This window comes from Budorcas taxicolor, chromosome 10 (assembly GCF_023091745.1).
Source record: "Budorcas taxicolor isolate Tak-1 chromosome 10, Takin1.1, whole genome shotgun sequence".
Lineage (NCBI taxonomy): Eukaryota > Metazoa > Chordata > Mammalia > Artiodactyla > Bovidae > Budorcas > Budorcas taxicolor.
The window spans coordinates 53,247,397-53,266,597 of NC_068919.1; the positions used below are offsets into that span (position 1 = coordinate 53,247,397).

Genomic DNA, 19,201 nt, shown 5'->3' on the forward strand with positions numbered 1-19,201 from the left:
TTATTTAATAAATGGACTGCCTTGTATAGTACCTAAAACATAAAATAAACTCAGCATAATTTTGAACTATTATATATAGTAAAAACCAACATTATTTGGTCAAATATATTAATTAGATTATTGATGGGGTAAAATTATATTTATGATAGTCTTTTAGTTTATAGCTAAAAGAGGAAAAAGACCTAAACAAACTGGTAGAATATTCCTTCGGGAAGATAAGTGAAAGTGCTAGTCACTCTGTCGTGTCCGATTCTTTGTGACCCTGTGGGCTATAACCCACCAGGCTTCTCTGTCCATGGAATTCTCCAAGCAAGAATACTGGAGTGGGTTTTCCTCCGCCATTATTTCCTCCTCCAGGGGATCTTCCCAACCCAGGGATTGAACCCAGGTCTCCCGCACTGCAGGCAGATTCTTGACCAACTGAACCACCAGGGAAGACAATCAGTCAAAATATTCTGATAATTGTGTAAAGGTAGGAAAATTTTCCTAAAGTATGTGAGTTTTTAATTTAATGTGCTTTAAATATTTTCCAGGAGAACTGATTGTTCAAACTGTTACCTGAAATAAAGTCTTTCTTTCTGGAAAAATTACTGAGTATGTTTATTTTTTACACTTTAGGATGGCATATTTCAAATGTACTGCTTTATTCAGTGTAGCTCACAAAATAAATTAATACTTTACAGTCCATATGCCAATGCTTTATTTTTAGCTTGTTCTTATGTATCCTGGTTTTAAGTATACTATAAATTAATGGATAATTCTGTGTCCATCCTGTCTATACGTTTGATTTTATACACTCTACTTTTTTTAGTCATGTTAAAGAACATCACTCTGCAGTCATCTTTAGCTACATTTTCTCTGTGGACTGATTACTGTGGGTGAGAGATTCTTAAAATCTCTCTGCTTCCATCAGATACAAATATGCTGCTTCTTTTTAAAAAGTAACCTTTGGCCTCCACATATATTTCCAGCTATTACCCCATCTCTATATTCACTGTGCAGAAAAGCTACTAAAAAGTTTTTACTTCTTGCAGGCTTTCATAAACCTGTTCTAGTATGGTTTTCCTCTCTACAACCTCACTGAAATAGTTCTCCTTGAGGCACGAGTTATCTCTACATTGCCTAATCAAACCCTCAGGCCTCAGTCTATGTGTTAGCTTCCAAGATAGTTTCCCAAAGCTGGGTCTTTCCCTGTTCAGGAAACAAGTTCCTTCCTTGACTTCTGAGTATCACAGACTTCCTCATTTCTTCCTACTTCACTAGGCACTTCTTGGACTCATTTGTTCATTCCTTGTCATCCCCCTGACTTCTAAATGAGTTACCTAAAGATTAGTCCTCTGGTCTTTATTCTGCCTATACTTTGTTATCTCATGATTTTAAATAATATCTTTGTGTGAAGATTGTTTAAATTGATTATATTAAACGTCTCCCTTGAACATCAGACTAGATATTCAGTTCCCACAATAACTTGACTTTCTCTTGACTTTCTTCAGGGGCATCTTCAAATACCAACTGATCAGACACTCCTGTGCCTTAAATACCTCCTTGTCCAAGCACTCTTCCTCCAACCCTCTGTTAGTTTTTCTCTATAATTCTTTTCACCTGGCATGTTGTATACTTACAGATATACATTTACATGTCAGTAACACCCTCTTCCAACAACACAAGAGAAGACTCTACACATGGACATCACCAGATAGGCAAGAGCGAAATCAGATTGATTATATTCTTTGCAGCCAAAGATGGAGAAGCTCTATACAGTCAGCAAAAACAAGACCGGGCTCTGACTGTGGCTCAGATCATGAGTTCCTTATTGCCAAATTCAGACTTAAATTGAAGAAAGTAGGGAAAACCACTAGACCATTTAGGTATGACCTAAATCAAATCCCTTATGATTAAACAGTGGAAGTGAGAAATAGATTTAAGGGCCTAGATCTGATAGACAGATTGCCTGATGAACTGTGGAAGGAGGTTTGTGACACTGTACAGGAGACAGGGATCAAGACCATCCTCACGGAAAAGAAATGCAAAAAAGCAAAATGGCTGTCTGAGGAGGCCTTACAAATAGCTGTGAAAAGAAGAGAAGCAAAAAGCAAAGGAGAAAAGGAAAGATATAAGCATCTGAATGCAGAGTTCCAAAGAATAGCAAGAAGAGATAAGAAAGCCTTCCTCAGCAATCAATGCAAAGAAATAGAGGAAAACAACAGAATGGGAAAGACTAGAGATCTCTTCAAGAAAATTAGAGATACCAAGGGAACATTTCATGCAAAGATGGGCTCAATAAAGGACAGAAATGGTGTGGACCTAACAGAAGCAAAAGATATTAAGAAGAGGTGGCAAGAATACACAGAAGAACTATACAAAAAAGATCTTCATGACCCAGATAATCACGATGGTGTGATCACTCACCTAGAGCCAGACATCCTGGAATGTGAAGTCAAGTGGGCCTTAGAAAGCATCACTACGAACAAAGCTAGTGGAGGTGATGGAATTCCAGTTGAGCTATTTCAAATCCTGAAAGATGATGCTGTGAAAGTGCTGCACTCAATATGCCAGCAAATTTGGAAGACTCAGCAGTGGCCACAGGACTGGAAAAGGTCAGTTTTCATTCTAATCCCAAAGAAAGGCAATGCCAAAGAAGGCTTAAACTACCACACAATTGCACTCATCTCACACGCTAGTAAAGTAATGCTCAAAATTCTCCAAGCCACGCTTCAGCAATAGGTGAACCGTGAACTTCCAGATGTTCAAGCTGGTTTACAAAGGGAAGAGAAACCAGGGATCAAATTGCCAACATCCACTGGATCACTGAAAAAGCAAGAGAGTTCCAGAAAAACATCTATTTCTGCTTTTTTGACTATGCCAAATCCTTTGACTGTGTGGATCACAATAAACAGTGGAAAATTCTGAAAGAGATGGGAATACCAGACCCCCTGACGTGCCTCTTGAGAAACCTCTATGCAGGCCAGGGGGCAACAGTTAGTACTGGACGTGGAACAACAGACTGATTCCAAATAGGAAAAGGAGTGCGTCAAGGCTATATATTGTCACCCTGCTTATTTGACTTATATGCAGAGTACATCATGAGAAACGCTGGGCTGGAAGAAGCACAAGCTGGAATCAAGATTGCCGGGAGAAATATCAATAACCTCAGATATGCAGATGACACCACCCTTATGGCAGAAAGGGAAGAGGAACCAAAAAGCCTCTTGATGAAAGTGAAAGAGAGTGAAAACATTGGCTTAAAGCTCAACATTCAGAAAATGAAGATCATGGCATCTAGTCCCATCACTTCATGGGAAATAGATGGGGAAACAGTAGAAACGGTGTCAGACTTATTTTGGGGGGCTCCAAAATCACTGCAGATGGTGATTGCAGCCATGAAATTAAAAGACGCTTACTCCTTGGAAGGAAAGTTATGACCAACCTAGATAGCATATTCAAAAGCAGAGACATTACTTTGCCGACTAAGGTCCGTCTAGTCAAGGCTATGGTTTTTCCAGTAGTCATGTGTAGATGTGAGAGTTGGACTGTGAAGAAAGCTGAGTGCCGAAGAATTGATGCTTTTGAACTGTGGTCTTGGAGAAGACTCTTGAGAGTCCCTTAGACTGCAAGGAGATCCAACCAGTCCATTCTGAAAGAGATCAGCCCTGGGATTTCTTTGGAAGGAATGATGCTAAAGCTGAAACTCCAGTATTTTGGCCACCTCATGCGAAGAGTTGACTCATTGGAAAAGACTCTGATGCTGGGAGGGATTGGGGGCAGGAGAAGAAGGGGACGACAGAGGATGAGATGGCTGGATGGCATCACTCGATGGACTCAATGGACGTGAGTTTGAGTGTACTCTGGGAGTTGGTGATAAATGGAGGCCTGGCGTGCTGCGATTCTTGGGGTCGCAAAGAGTCGGACATGACTGAGCAACTGAACTGACCGAATTGAGCATGTAAATAAAATATTTATATAAGTAAGATTTATGTAACATAAATAATGTAAATGTTATATGGGGGCTTCCCTGGTGGTTCAGATATGAAAGAATTTGTCTGCAATGCAAACCCAGTTTCGATCTCTGGGTGGCATAGATCCCCTTGAGAAGGAACTGGCAAACCATTCCAGTATTCTTGCCTGGAGAATCCCATGGACAGAGGAGCCTGCAAGCTACAGTCCGTGGAGTTGTGAAGAGTCAGACATGACTGAGCAACTAACATACATATATGGACATAAATATTTATGTGTAAATATGTACGCATTATGGTGTTGCTATTAGCCACTCGGTCGTGTCCGATTCTTTGCGATCCCAAGGACTGTAGTCACCAGGCTCCCCTATCCATGGGATTTTCCAGGCAAATATACTGGAGTATGTTGCCATTCCCTTCTCCAGGAGATCTTCCTGACCCATGGATCAAACCCTTGTCTACAGACTCTTCACTGACAGAGCCACTGGGGAAACCCAACATAAATATTTATGTGTAAATATGTATACATATAAGCCAGTGAGGGTGCTCACGATAGCACCTTCTTCAACGGCAATGCCAACGAATGCTCAAACTGCCACACAATTGCACTCATCTCACACGCTAGCAAAGTAATGCTCAAAATTCTCCAAGTCAGGCTCCAACAGTATGTGGACTGTGAACTTCCAGATGTTCAAGCTGGATTTAGAAAAGGCAGAGGAATCAGAGATCAAATTGCCAACATCCGTTGGCTCATCAGAAAAACAAGAGAGTTCCAGAAAAACATCTACTTTGCTTTATTGACTATGCCAAAGCCTTTGACTGTGTGGATCACAATGAACTGTGGAAAATTCTTCAAGAGATAGGAATACCAGACCAGCTGACCTGCTTCCTGAGAAATCTGTATGCAGGTCAAGAAGCAACAGTTAGAACTGAATATGTAACAACAGACTGGTTCCAAATCAGAAGAGGAGTACGTCAAGGCTGTATATTGTCAGTCTGCTTATTTAACTTACATGCAGAGTACATTGTGAGAAACGCTGGGCTGGATGAAGCACAAGCTGGAATCAAAATTGCCAGGAGAAATATCAATAACCTCAAATATGCAGATGACACCGCACTTACAGCAGAAAGCAAAGAAGAACTAAAGAGCCTCTTGAAAGTGAAAGAGGAGAGTGAAAAAGTTGGCTTAAAGCTCAACATTCAGAAAACGAAGATTATGGCATCTAGTCCCATCACTTGATGGCAGATAGATGGGGAGACAATGGAAATAGTGAGAGGCTTTATTGTCTGGGCTCCAGAATCACTGCAGATGGTGACTGTAGCCATGAAATTAAAAGATGCTTCTTTCAGAAAAAGTTATGACCAACCTAGACAGCATATTAAAAAGCAGAGATGTTACTTTGCCAACAAATGTCCGTCTAGTCAAAGCTTTGGTTTTTCTAGTAGTCATGTATGGATGTTGGTCTAGAAAGAAAGCTGAGTGCCAAAGAATTGATGCTTTTGAACTGTGATGTTGGAGAAGACTCTTGAGAGTCCCTTGAACTGCAAGGAGATCCAACCAGTCCATGGTAAAGGAAATCAGTCCTGAATATTCATTAGAAGGACTGATGTTGAAGCTGAAACTCCAATATTTTGGCCACCTGATGCGAAGAACTGACTGATTTGAAAAGACCCTGATGCTGGGAAAGATTGAAGGAGGGAGGAGAAGGGGACAACAGAGGATGAGATGGTTGGATGGCATCATCAACTCGCTGGACATGAGTTGGAGTAAGCTCTGGGAGTTGGTGATGGACGGAGAAGCCTAGTGTGCTGCAGTCCATGGGGTTGCAAAGAGTCAGACATGACTGAGTGACTGAACTGACTTATGTACACATATTTTACATTTATATATTTATACATGTAAATAAGTATTTGTAAACATTTTTATATCTTGTTGTTCAGTTGGCCAGTCATGTCTGACTCTGCAAGACCATGGACTACAGCATGCTGTATGTGTACATGGGTATGAATATATGTATATTACATATGTCAGTGTAACATAAAGATAGAAACATTTACTTTCTATAATCTTTATATATAAATGTGTATACAGGAGGAGAAGGGGACGACCGAGGATGAGATGGCTGGATGGTATCACGGACTCGATGGATGTGAGTCTGAGTGAACTCCGGGAGATGGTAATGGACAGGGAGGCCTGGCGTGCTGCGATTCATGGGGTTGCAAAGAGTCGGACACGACTGAGCGACTGAACTGAACTGAATTGATAATATTTATACGTATGTCTTTTGGTGTGTTTTCCCCTACTAGAATTTATTAGACTCTAACCTCCATGAAGCTGCTGCTACTGCGAAGTCGCTTCAGTTGTGTCTGACTTTTTGCGACCCCATGGACTGCAGCCTACCAGGCTCCTCAGCCCATGGGATTTTCCAGGCAAGAGTGCTGGAGTGGGTTGCCATTGCCTTCTCCGTCCATGAAGATAGGTGCCTAGAAATCCCTGGACTTTAATAGACACTGAATGACCACTTAATTGCATTCCAGACAACATGCTTAATTCCATGATACTCATCTTTCTTAAGAATTTTAGCAACAGCAACAAAACAAAACCAAAAAAATGCCTAACCACCTATCATAGTAAGGAACTTTCAGTTAACCTCTAGATTATACATGTTAAAAAGTTGACTTCACTTGCTACAAATCAAGCACCTACAGTGAAGGAGTAAAATGCCAGAGAAGTTTATGCCAGAGAAGTCTGGTAAACTCAAATTCTGTTGTATCATTCTCCTGGAAATCTTGTGCAGTCCCTTGATTTTTGATATTTCAGAGGAAGTTAACAAAGCCAATCTTTTTTTCTTTCCTGTGCCCATATCATATTTTGGGATATTTGAAAGAATTTCATGAGGCTGCAAAGTTTGAGCTGTTTCCTAAGATTCAACTTTTCTGTGTCCAACTTTTCTGATCCCCTAGTGACTCACAAGATTATTTTTTCTAATTGATGTTAATATCCTGAACCTGAAACCAACAGGGAAAAATAAGAATAGTGATTCTGTTTTTTTTCCGGTAAAGGAGTTTAGTTCCAATTGAACAGGAGGTTTCAACAGATGGCAGCTGAAATATATCTCTGTGTAGTGTAATTTCAGAGTTTAAAGAATTGTATAGGCCATCATTGGAGAAGGAAATGGCAACCCACTCCAGAAACTTTCCTAGAGAATCCCGTGGACAGAGGAGCCTGGTGGGCTGCTGTCCATAGGGTCACACAGAGTCGGACACGAATGAAGCAGCTTAGTACACGTGCATGCACTGGAGAAGGAAATGGCAACCCACTCCAGTATTCTTGCCTGGAGAATCCCCGGGACAGAGGAGCCTGGTGGGCTGCCGTCTATGGGGTCGCACAGAGTCGGACACAACTCAAGTGACTTAGCAGCAGCAGCAGCATAGGCCATCATCTACCACTGCTCATGCTCTGTGTTGAGGATGTATCAGAGTAATTGCATTTGTGAAAATGTGCAACATTCTTTCACATTTTTATTCTTTTATATGTAAGATTTCTTTTTCCTGGACTGATCTTTGCTTTGATTTGGCTTTACCTTCTCCAGGATGTTTCTTCTGACCTCCTTGTGTCTGTTTAAGCCAATTCTGTCTCTGTGTCTGAAAGACCTTTTATGTATTTTACATAAATTATCACACATTATTAATTTGCTAATCTCATTTCCCCAAATATTGTTTATTGAAACAATAAAACAAACTCTCTTTTATTTCTGTGTTCAGTTTACATCATATTTGTTGTTGTTTAGTTGCTAAGTCATGTACGAATCTTTCGTGACCCCCGTGGACTGTAGCCTGCCAGGGTCCCCTGTCCATGGAATTTTCTATGCAAGAATACTGGAGTGGGTTGCCATTTCCTTCTCCAGGGGATCTTCCCAGCCCAAGGATCAAACTCGTGTCTCCTGCATTGGTAGGCAGGTTCTTCCCACTGAGCCACCAGGGAAGCCCATTTATTTTGTATAGTGCCTGCCATAAGTAGGTGTTCAATAACTGAATGAAAGAATTTCAAGTCCTCTCTTCCACCAGCTTAGCAGTGAGAACTAACATTTCCCCGGGTTCTAAGCTATTAGTTGAAGTAACAGAAAAGAAATTTCTCATCAGAATCTTCCTTAATTTGTTTTTTCTCATTAGAATTCCTGTGTTCCTTTGTCTGGGTAAATATACTCAGTAGACAAGTTGAGATCGTGAAAACATTTTGAAGTTTTGGGACTACATGAGCTAAATAAAGCTGCTGCTGCTAAGTCTCTCAGTTGTGTCCAACTCTGTGTGACCCCATAGACAGCAGCCCACCAGGCTCCACTGTCCCTGGGATTCTCCAGGCAAGAACACTGGAGTGGGTTGCCATTTCCTTCTCCAGTGCATGAAAGTGAAAAGTGTAAGTGAAGTCGCTCAGTCGTGTCCGACTCTTAGCAACCCCATGGACTGCAACCCGCCAGACTCCTCCATCCATGGGATTTTCCAGGCAAGAGGACTGGAGTGGGGTGCCAAATAAAGCTAGGTATAATAAAATGCTTTCTAAGGTTTATTCTGTTTTGAACACATTTTTATTTAAGAAGTCACTGTCATTCACTTATCAGTTGAAATGCTTTATTTGTCAAAGCTATTTTTTAAAATTAAAGACTTTTTAATATTTCAAACTAGATATCCTAGTCTTAGATTTAAAACTCATTTTTCCTGAACACATTTTCTCTTTAAGAGTAACATGCTTTTATAGAGTGTGTTGAAAATTAGGAAAATCAAGGGTTCTTGTTCTGTCAGGTGCAGCGTTTAGAGTGTTATTTTGATAAAATCCAGTTGCTCTGATATGACTAGAAAATACTTGCTCCCTTGGATTATAATAGCAGGGGAAAAACTGTGGCATAGGTAAAAATTCACCGTAATTACTTGAATTGGTTTTATACATAATCATCTTGGGTTTTGACAGTGAGGTAGTCGTATGGAGTGTCTTTGGATCCAGCATACATGAAAACACCGGATTGCCAGGATTCACACAAGGAGGCAGTTCAGGTTTCATTTCTGTGTCTGAATTTGAAGCTGAAGTACTTTTCTTATCCTAAAAGATAAATGCATAAAATAATTATCAATTATACAGTTCTGAAAAAAAAGAAAAGAATTATTTAAACTAAGCCCTAACCTTTTTTATACAACTCATAAAAATTGACTGGAAAAAGATCAAAGATTTGAATGTAAGATCTGATACCATAAAACTCCTAGAAGAAAACATAGGGACAAAGGTCCTTGGAGCTGGCCTTAGTAATGATTTTTAGATATGGCAACAAAACTACACACAACAAAAGCAAAAATCAGTAAGTGTGGCTACAACAAACTAAAAAGCTTCCATACAGCACAAAAACAGCAGAATGAAGAGGTAACCTTGGAATGGGAAAACATATGTGCAAACCATATATCAGATAAGGGGTTAACTTCTAAAATATCTTAAGAACTCATACAGTTCAGTAGCAAAAAACCAAGCAATATAATTAAATAATGGGCAGAGGATCTGAACAGACATTTCCCTCAAAGACACATAGATAACTAACAAGTACATGAAAAGATGTTGAACATTCCCCATCATCAGAGAAATGCAGACCTAAACCACAATATGATGTCACTCCACACCTGAAGAATGGCTATTATCAAAAAGTTAAGAGAATAAGAGTTGAGGATGTGGAGAAAAGGGAACTGTTGGTGGAAATGTAAATTGGTAAAAAACTAAAGATAGAACTACCATATGATCCAGCAGTTTCACTTCTTAGATATCCAAAGGAAATGAAATCACATCTTGAAGAGATATCTGCACTCCCATGTTCATTGCAGCATTATTCATAATAGCTAAGACATGGAAACAAGTATTCATCAACAGATGCATGGATGGAGAAACACACAGAATGGAGTACTATCAGTCATAATAAAAGAAGAGTCCTGCTATTTGCAGCAGTATCGAGGACCTTGAAATCATTATGTTAAGTGAAGTAAATCAGAGAAAGACAAATGTATGATCTCACATATATGTAGACTCTTAAAAAATCTAACAGCAGAATGGTAGTTATCAGGGGCTGGGTATGGGGGTAAATGGAGAGAGGATGGTCAAAGAATACCAACTTTCAGTTGTAAGAAGAGTAAGTTCTAGGGATGTAACATAGTATGGTTACTGCCATTAACAATACTGTACTTGAAAGTTTGAGAGTAGATGTTCTCACCACACACAGAAAAATTTGTAATTATGTGAGGTGATGGATGTATCAGCTAATCATACTGTGTTAATCATTTCACAGTATGTACCAAAGCATCATGTTGTACCCCCTACTGCTGCTGCGAAGTCACTTCAGTCGTGTTCGACTCTGTGCAACCCCGTAGACAGCAGCCCACCAGGCACCCCCATTCCTGGGATTCTCCAGGCAAGAACACTGGAGTAGGTTGCCATTTCCTCTCCAATGCATGAAAGTGAAAAGTGAAAGGGAAGTCGCTCAGCCGTGTCCGACTCTTAGCGACCCCATGGACTGCAGCCCACCAGGCTCCTCTGCCCATGGGATTTTCCAGGCAAGAGTACTGGAGTGGGGTGCCATTGCCTTCTCCGGTTGTACCCCATAAAGTTACACAAATGTTATGTCAGTTATACCTCAATAAAGCTAGAAAAACAGAAGAAAACAAAAATAGTCCCATCTACTCTCCTTTTGGGAGTCCTTTTCTCTTGAGGACATGGAAGAGTACCCATTATATTATATTATAATGGCTTCCTTGGACTGCAAGGAGATCAAACCAGTCACTCCTAAAGGAGATCAACCATGAATATTCATTGGAAAGATTGATGCTAAAGGTGAAGCTCTAGTACTTTGGCCACCTGATGGGAAGAGCCAGCTCACTGGAAAAGACCCGGATGCTGGGAAAGATTGAAGGCAAAAGAAGAGGGCAAAAGAGATGGTTAGATAGCATTACTGACTCAATGGACATGAACTTGAGAAAACTGGGAGATAGTGGAGGACAGGGAAGCCTGGTGTGCTGCAGTCCATGGGGTCACAGAGAGTCAGACACAACTTAGTGACTGAACAGTATATATATATATACACGTATATATATGTATGGGCTTCCCTGGTGGCTCAGATGGTAAAGAATCCATCTGCAATGCAGGAGACCTGGGTTCAATACCTGGGTCGGGAAGATCCCCTGGAGGAGGGCATGGCAATGCACATCAGTATTCCTGTCTGGAGAATCTCCATGGACCGAGGAACCTGGCAGGTTACGTCCCATGGGGTCACAAAGAGTCGGACACGACTGAGCAACTAAGCACATATATATGTATATTAAATTTATATACATTTCAATTATATATGTCTGTACAGAGCAAACTTGTCAAAAGTATGTACAAGATAAATTTTAAAAATCCCGTACTAGAACTGTGAGAACTTATAAAAATGTAAATTATAGAATAAAATGCAATAGATAGATCATAGTTCAAAGAGGGTGTACAGTTGAATTTTAGAGTGAAAAAGGAACAAGATAAACATTCAGCAATCTTAACCTTGTGGATCTTTGTGTATTAAGCAAATAATTACACAACAACCAATTACAACTGTGGTAAATGCTATGAACAGAAAAAATCAAGGTATTTATGAAGACTCAGTGGGGTTCTAATCTAGTGTGAGGGCCTAGGAAGGCCATTCTGGTGAAGTGTCGTTGAATCTAACACTGGAAGGCAAGGAAGGAAAAGATAGAAAAGGGCACAGAGAAAAAGCGTGGCCCAAGTGGAGTGAAAATGGCTCGAGATGATGAGAGAGGGGCAGGGGCAGAACCTGAAGGGTCTGGTTGACTATGTGAGAAGTTTGGATCTTTATGGTAAAAGCAATGGAAAGCTATTGAGTTTTAAAGAGAAACATGTCATGATGTAACATAATTTTTAGGATGATTACTTGGCTGTCAGAGCCTTGAATGGATACGGAGAGGAGCTTCAGTAGTCCATGTGACTGACGATGATGATTTCTAGAAAGATGGTGGTACAGAGCCACTAGGAAATAAATTTGAGACATATTTTGAAAGTAGAATCCATAGGACCTGGTGGATGTGGATGGAGAGGAAGAGGGACATATCAAGGAAGACCCCAGATTTCTGGACCAACATTTGGGTAGATGGCCATTTGCTACAATTTGTAACTAACATACATAATAAATTTAATAAATATTCAAAATAATTAAGCTATCTGGGGGAGGAGGGAGCCAGACAGTAAAAAGAATGAATACAAAAGTGATATTTTCTAGCACATGAATATAACATGCTTTATCTTCAGTAAAGTCATGTCCATTAAAATCAACAAGCTTCAATCGTGAAGGTGAAATTCACATGGAACAGACTACGGACCTTATTTATCACTCATTCAACAAATACTGAGTACCTACTGTGTGCCAGGCATTGTTAGATGCTGGAAAAATAGTGATTAAAAATCTGAAGTTCCACATTTTATTGTATAGGAGATAAACACATAGGAAACCAGCTCAATAATGTTGGGAAATTGGTTACTTATTTTTTAAAAGGGTAGGTCTTCACCTTCAAAATTAGGTGTAACCAGTTCTAGGTTCTGATGTTGCCAGTAATAAAAGCTGCATGACTTTGATGAAGTTACTTTGCAAGGATTCTATATATATAAACATAAAACAGAGGAGATGGATTAGATAGGTTTGTTTCCTAATCTGAGGATATAAGGGCTCTCCAAATGTAGCCACAGGAAAGTGATTTTCAGTTATTTGGAAAACATGAAGAGTGTACATTTACTTGTGATAAGGCCCTGAAAAATGCATTCTGTGGGGTCCATGTCAGCAAAAAATTTTGGCAGTTTAAAAAAAACCCCCCAAATTGGCAATTTCCGAAATACTTAACATCTAAATCCTTTCAGATCAGAAATTATAATCTAACCTTACAGAGAGGTTGGCAGGGTATAGTGCGTGCGTGCATGCGTGCTAAGTTGCTTCATTCCTGTCTGGTTCTTTGCAGCCTTATGGACTGTAGCCCACCAGGCTCCTCTGTCTGTAGGGATTCTTCAGGCAAGAATACTGGAGTGGGTTGTTGTGCCTGCCTCCAGGGGATCTTCCTGACCCAGGGATTGAACCCACGTCTCGTTTGTCTCCTGCATTGGCAGGCAGTCTTTTTACCACTGGTGCCACCTGGAAAGCCCCAGGGTACTGTAATTGTGACTTTTTAAGGTTGAATTAAATAGAAGGTTGCTTATATGCATTAACATTCTTTTTCTTTGAAGACTTTATAGTAGATTCTGTGATTCATGAGGCTCAGACACTTTAAGAATTCTAAATTCTTAAAACTAGCAAGCATAAAGTCTCGGTTTCTCCAACTCTAAAATGGAGGAAAGAATATTGGCCACGTTGTGTCAGGATCAAATTTGGGTCAGATTAGTTTGGTTTCTCTTAAAATAACCCAGCTCACTCTGAATTCCTAGGTGATTCCACTTAATGTCTCAGCAAAATTGTTTCCCACTCTCAGAAACCTATTTGTTTTGAAATCTTTAGTTCTAGTCTGCAAATGTGTGAAGTATTTACTCTACCTTCTATTTTTTATAGCTTCAAAATTTAGACCTATTTATTATTTTATATTCACATTTAATGGATCTAATTTGAAATGTTAAAATTCATAATCCACTTTTGTTCACATTTGAAGAAGTATGATAGTATTAGGGGAGTAGCACAAGACAAGAACTGTGTGACTTTCAATCCTTTATCATCACTGCACCTTTGTTTTTATATTGTCTGTAAAACTGGTTAAAAAAATTTGCTATAGTTCCTGTGGTTGGAAAGTGAAAGAAAATCAGATGTAAATGATACATTACTATATAAATGGAACCAATTTTTATCATTTTCTTTTTTGAAGGTATACCTCAATGCATATGCACCATCTTCCACAATTCAGTTCTGAAATTTACAGGTTAAGAACATTTACACTAGTATGCTCCCATTTACTAACACTCATTATCTTGTAGGAAGCTGGCAAAGCTGGAAATAAAACTCATCAGATCTTGCTATTTATCCTTTTTAACACTGCTTATTAAATTGTTTTAAATATCCAGAGCAGAGACATTGGAGCAGAGTAAGTCGCCAGAATGTTATGGCATTCTGACAACAGGTCACTTTGTCTCAAAATGTCAAGGTTCCCATGATTCTTAAGTAGGAGGTGCTGCTTTGTGACTTGTGAGAGAAAGTACCAATCCTGATTTAATTTATGGACACCAGTCAGGTTGCCCAGGGCAACCTCACTCACAGAGGTTGTGACTTTCAAATTACCCTCTACAACTGGCTCTGAAATTCGGATCCACTTTGACTCCACATGTAATAGAGAAAACAGAATGTAGTCAAAATAGAAGACAAATGAGCTGAAAAATTTTGTTAGCATAATCTGTACCATACAATCTGTAGAAGTTTCTGTCCACCTAAATCTTTTGTACCTCCAGAACAATTCACAAATGTTTATGGACTTGGAAGTAAAATAGAAATACCCATCACTTTTACTTTATATCCTAGGTCCTCACTGCAGCTTTCTTATTTAGGTTTGCTGCTAAGTCACTTCAGTCGTGTCTGACTTTGTGCGACCCCATAGATGGCAGCCCACCAGGCTCCCCCGTCCCTGGCATTCTCCAGGCAAGAACACTGGAGTGGGTTGCCATTTCCTTCTCCAATGCACGAAAGTGAAAAGTCGAAGTGAAGTCGCTCAGTCGTGTCTGACCCTCAGCGACCCCATGGAGTGCAGCCTACCAGGCTTCTCCATCCATGGGATTTTCCAGGCGAGAGTACTGGAGTGGAGTGCCATTGCCTTCCGTATTTAGGTTTAGCCCTTTTCAAATCTCATGTTCTTGAAATGTGGAGTTCAAAACAGATACATTAATAACAAAAGAGCCTAATAGAATAATAAAAAATTAAATTCTCTGCTAGATTACACACTGAGTAAGCGACTGTTACTGAAGGATAAGAAGAAGGTTAATGAAAATTACAAATGAATCTTTTAAAATCAATTAAGTACCTTGAATGAAATCTACAAATAAATGGTATTGGCTTTCTTACTAATACTCAGGCTCTCCTAGAATTAGGGAAGACTAGGCCACTTTGGCTTTTGCAAGTCTTCTGTTATAAACACACATTTTTATAAAGATAAATAACAAGCCATTGAAATAATAAAAATGCCCATTATAGAAGCTGTAATTATAACATTAAAAGTGCTTTTTCTTCTTTGGTTTTGGTTTCACAGTTGATGTTAATCACAGTAACACCAAAAGCAAAAAATCCCTTAAAGCCTAATTTTTTAGGCACCTTTTGTTTCTCCTCAGGCCCAACCATCCTTGTTCATGTTAAAAAATAATTTTTGGCCACAATTAGGGACAGAGAATTAAACCTTAACTTTCTACTGTTTCTATCAACAGTGATATAAATGCATCATATTCTTTCGGCCCCTCATATCCTTTTTTGAACAAGACACAATGTAAACAAATCTGAATTAACAAGGCACGTTTTTCTTGTTCAAAACCATCATCCCATTTTGCAGTGGGGTATGTGTTGCATACCGTCCCCAATCATCTTTATACCTTCAGAGGCAATTCTGGCTTAATGCAATGCATGTTACATCTGTGTAGTCCAGTGATTGCCTACAAAACTGGTTTTTTTGGAGCGTGGGGTGGGTGGGAATGCGAGGTGCCCCAAATTTATAGTAAAGAGTAGCAACAGTCAAAAACGTCCAGCCCTCTGCCCAGACCCACCCAGTCGCACTCGGTCATTCTCGACGTCTTCTTTATTTTTTTCGCAAACGCAGTGTTTTCCTGCAGCTGATGGCAAGAAGGCCAGCGAGTACCGAGGGGACGTGGCCCTTTTTCTACACCCAATTAAAGCAGCAAAGAGCTGGTGAGCGGTCGGCTGGATCAATACGCATAAACTAATCCGGCTAATCCCAGGAGCGGTCCTCCAGGGTGGAATCCGGCCAAGTGGTTGTAGCAGCCCGTCTCCATAGTAACCGGCCGCGGAGCCTCTCCAGTGCCGGGGCCCGGATGTTGTCAGGATCTCGGCCGCGGGGCCCAGCTTCCAGCAGCTTCCCGGCCGCGGTTGCGCTCCTCTTCGGGAGTCGTAGTTCTTCACTAGGCCGCCGCCCGGTATGAGGCGCGGACCGGACTACGAGTCCCGGCATGCGCCGCGGCGCCCCGCCGGCCGCCGCCTCCCGGCTGCGGACGCCTGTGAGCAGGTTGTTTTTATGAGAGGCGTCACTGCTCTTGGAGTTCTGACCGCCGCCGCCGCGCCAGCCAGCGCCGTCGGGCGGAGGTGGCGCTGCCCCTTCAGGTAAGATCCTGGGCGGGTTTGGACCCAGGGAGGGGAGTCCGCGCCGACTGTCGCGGTTCTTGTGTCAGTCGTCTGGTGGAGGTATTCGTGGGGTCTCAGCTGAGGGGAGGCTTGACCCTTAGGCTCTCGGCGTTTGCGGCCGCCTGGGTGGCCCCTCAGAACGCGGGGCCGCAGCCCCCGCGGCGGAGCAAATCCCCAGGCGTCCGGTCCGGTGGCCCTGCATCCTCGGTTTCCTGCGTGCAGACGCGGGCGGAGCGGCGGGGTTGCAGGGGAGCCGTCGGTCCGCGGGACGCACCCGCCTTCCTCCACTGGGCTGGCTTGAGGCTCTTCTCGGTCCTGATTGATGAGAATCCATATGGTAAAGATGTGTGCGTCACCCCGCCGGCTTTTCAGCCAGCCGGTCTTTTTTGGTGACGTTTGAGCCTCGTGATGCCAGGAACAGAAAGATTAAATAATGCATTTGAGATTTCTGCTTGTCTGATCATCACCAAATCTCCCTATCTCCCCCCTTCCGTCCCCTTCCTAATCGATAAGCACCCCACGTAGCATCAGTCCACACCGTGTCTTGTACGCGTTACCTGTTTGTTTCATGAGTCCAACTTTTTGCCATTGGGAGCGCCAGTTTTGACGAACTCGGCCGATTAGGCACTTTGTTGAGCGGGTGAAATTGGTGCTGCTTCAGTCTAGCTTTATTAAGTAATGGAATGGAGCCTTCTTGTAGCTAGACTAGGTAATTATTTTAGTACCGCAAATTTTAGGAAATTTGCCTCCAGTAAGGTGACATCTACTGACTAGTACTTGAAACGTCATTATTAGCGCATCATTTTTTTGGTGTCAAGTTTGAATCTTATCAGGCCCCGCATTTCTCAGGGGGCTATTTATCACATCTCGGACGCTAGTGTGAATGGTTTACAATTCTTTTCTACGCTATGGTCATAAAGGGGAAGGGAAGGGAGAAAATGAGGGGATTATTTTTAATAATTTTTAATCTTTTATCCCAACCTAAGGATTGTCTAAAGAATTCTAGTTAAAGAATCCATTAAAAATCGCTCTCTAATAATAATTAAGGGTGTAGGAAATACTAGTTTTTAAATGAAAATAGGTTAGAAAGTAGTGTAATTCTAATTTTGTTTACTAAACTATAGAACTAGAAGCGGTTACATGTGTTTAAGAAATAAGACTCAAAGGAGAATCATAGTTATGAAAGTGATTAAATGATGCAACTACAATTTTTTTTACACTTTTTAGTATTTTCCAAATTTTCTATAGGCAAAATTTAATTTTAAAAAAAGGGATACAGATAAAGCAATTCCAGTTATGTAAACTCTTTAAACAATTTTAAAAAGCAAGTAACAACAAACAACATAGGCAGAGCTCCTGTTACTGCATCCACAAACTGTGAATAACAAGTTTAAATGTAAGTTATTTGTGGAGAAGTGACAAGAAATGCTTTGGTTGGACTGGAAAAGAAAACAAAACAAATATGACACATTCTCAACATTTGTACATCTCATCTTGATGTGTTCTTATTTTGGACAGTAAAATCAAAGCAAAAGTCTTTACTTTTCTTCAGTTAAGGCAGTGCAGTCTTGATTATTCCTGTAACTCAAGGTGATAAAGCATGGGCGTGTTAATCTGAAAAGAACTGGATATAGCAAGATTTTTCATTTATCATTTGCCAGTGGAAATAAAGAAGTTAAACATTATTATAAAATAGGGGGTGCTAAGCTTGTTTTCATTGAATCATTTTAAGCACTGTGTTTGATATGCCTGATATTTTGGATTATGTTTTTGTTTCATTTTCTATTATGAGTATGTTGGATATGGATGGTAAGTTGCATGTTTGGGCCACATTCTGTTTTCTGTTCTAAAGAAAGGGCTGCATTGTTCTTTGAGAAGAATAGTCTATGTATTTTTGCAGTTATCAGTCTTGAAAAATTGGGGTTTACCTCAATTCCAAGTGTTCATTTATTCTTAATAAAATATCCATTCTAAAACTACCCCCTCCCCCTTTTTTTAACTGTAGAAGTCATACTTCCTTTTCTTAGATTCTTTTCTTTGGAGCATTGTTTCTCTCCCCAAATTTCAGTTTCTTGTCAGTATTTTGTATTGATTTGTGTGTTTTGTGCCCTGTGTTAGTTCAATACTTTATTAAAAATTTGAGTTCCTTTACAGGGCATAAGAAACATTCATAATTGCTTAACTTATCTGATTTACTAACTGGTTCTAGATTATAATGTACTTTTATGCAGGTTAAATATTTTAAAAATTATGTGAGTTTGAACTGAGATCTTAGAAGTAGTCGTTTCTGACATGTAAAGAATATGGACACAGTGTAAGGCCTGTTAAGCCCAGAGTATTTTAAAACAGAAAATGCAGACTCATCTAACAATGTAGAACTAGTAGAGGCTGAATTGTTTTTGTTTTCATGTGTGGTTAAAGTGAGGAAGTTGCCATATTGTAAGTAATAACTTATATTTTCAAGAATCTTCTTTATGGGAGTTGTGCAGTTTTTGTTTTTTTATTATAAATTTTTTTAGTAGTTTTTAAAGGTTACTTTCCATTTATTATTACAAAATACTGACTGTATTCTCCGTGTTGTACAGCACATCCGTGAGCCTATCTTATACCCAGTAGTCTATACCTCATTCCCTTACCCCAGTATTGCCCCCTCACTAGTTCTCTATATGTAAGTCTGTTTCTTTTCCTGTTAAATTCACTAGTTTGTTATGTTTTTTATATTCCACATATAAGTGATATCATACCATATTTATCTGACAATTCTGCAGTCTTGATTAATTTAAAACAGTTAAAAAATATGAGTTTGTTTCAAAGGTCATGTTTATTGTATCAGATGAACTTGAAAAAAAATCTTAGCGTTTTAAAGTGAAA

At 40.1% G+C, this 19,201-nt stretch overlaps 2 protein-coding genes across 7 annotated transcripts in view; one reads left to right on the forward strand and one right to left on the reverse strand.

Moving 5' to 3' along the window:
• Positions 1-8,703: 8,703 nt before the first annotated feature.
• PIERCE2 (piercer of microtubule wall 2) lies at positions 8,704-15,756 on the reverse strand. The gene is made up of 2 exons (XM_052647312.1): positions 15,739-15,756; positions 8,704-9,048 (listed from the first exon to the last, which is right to left on the reverse strand). Exons 1-2 carry the CDS (start codon positions 15,754-15,756, stop codon positions 8,704-8,706), a joined length of 363 nt encoding a protein of 120 aa, XP_052503272.1.
• Positions 15,757-16,199: 443 nt separating this feature from the next.
• Positions 16,200-19,201, forward strand: part of CCPG1 (cell cycle progression 1) — a 40,413-nt gene continuing 37,411 nt past the window's right edge. For all 6 annotated transcript variants that reach the window (XM_052646254.1, XM_052646257.1, XM_052646255.1 and 3 more), the window contains exon 1: positions 16,200-16,309. The gene's annotated coding sequence lies outside the window, so the exon portion shown is untranslated. The remainder of the gene's footprint in view (positions 16,310-19,201) is intronic.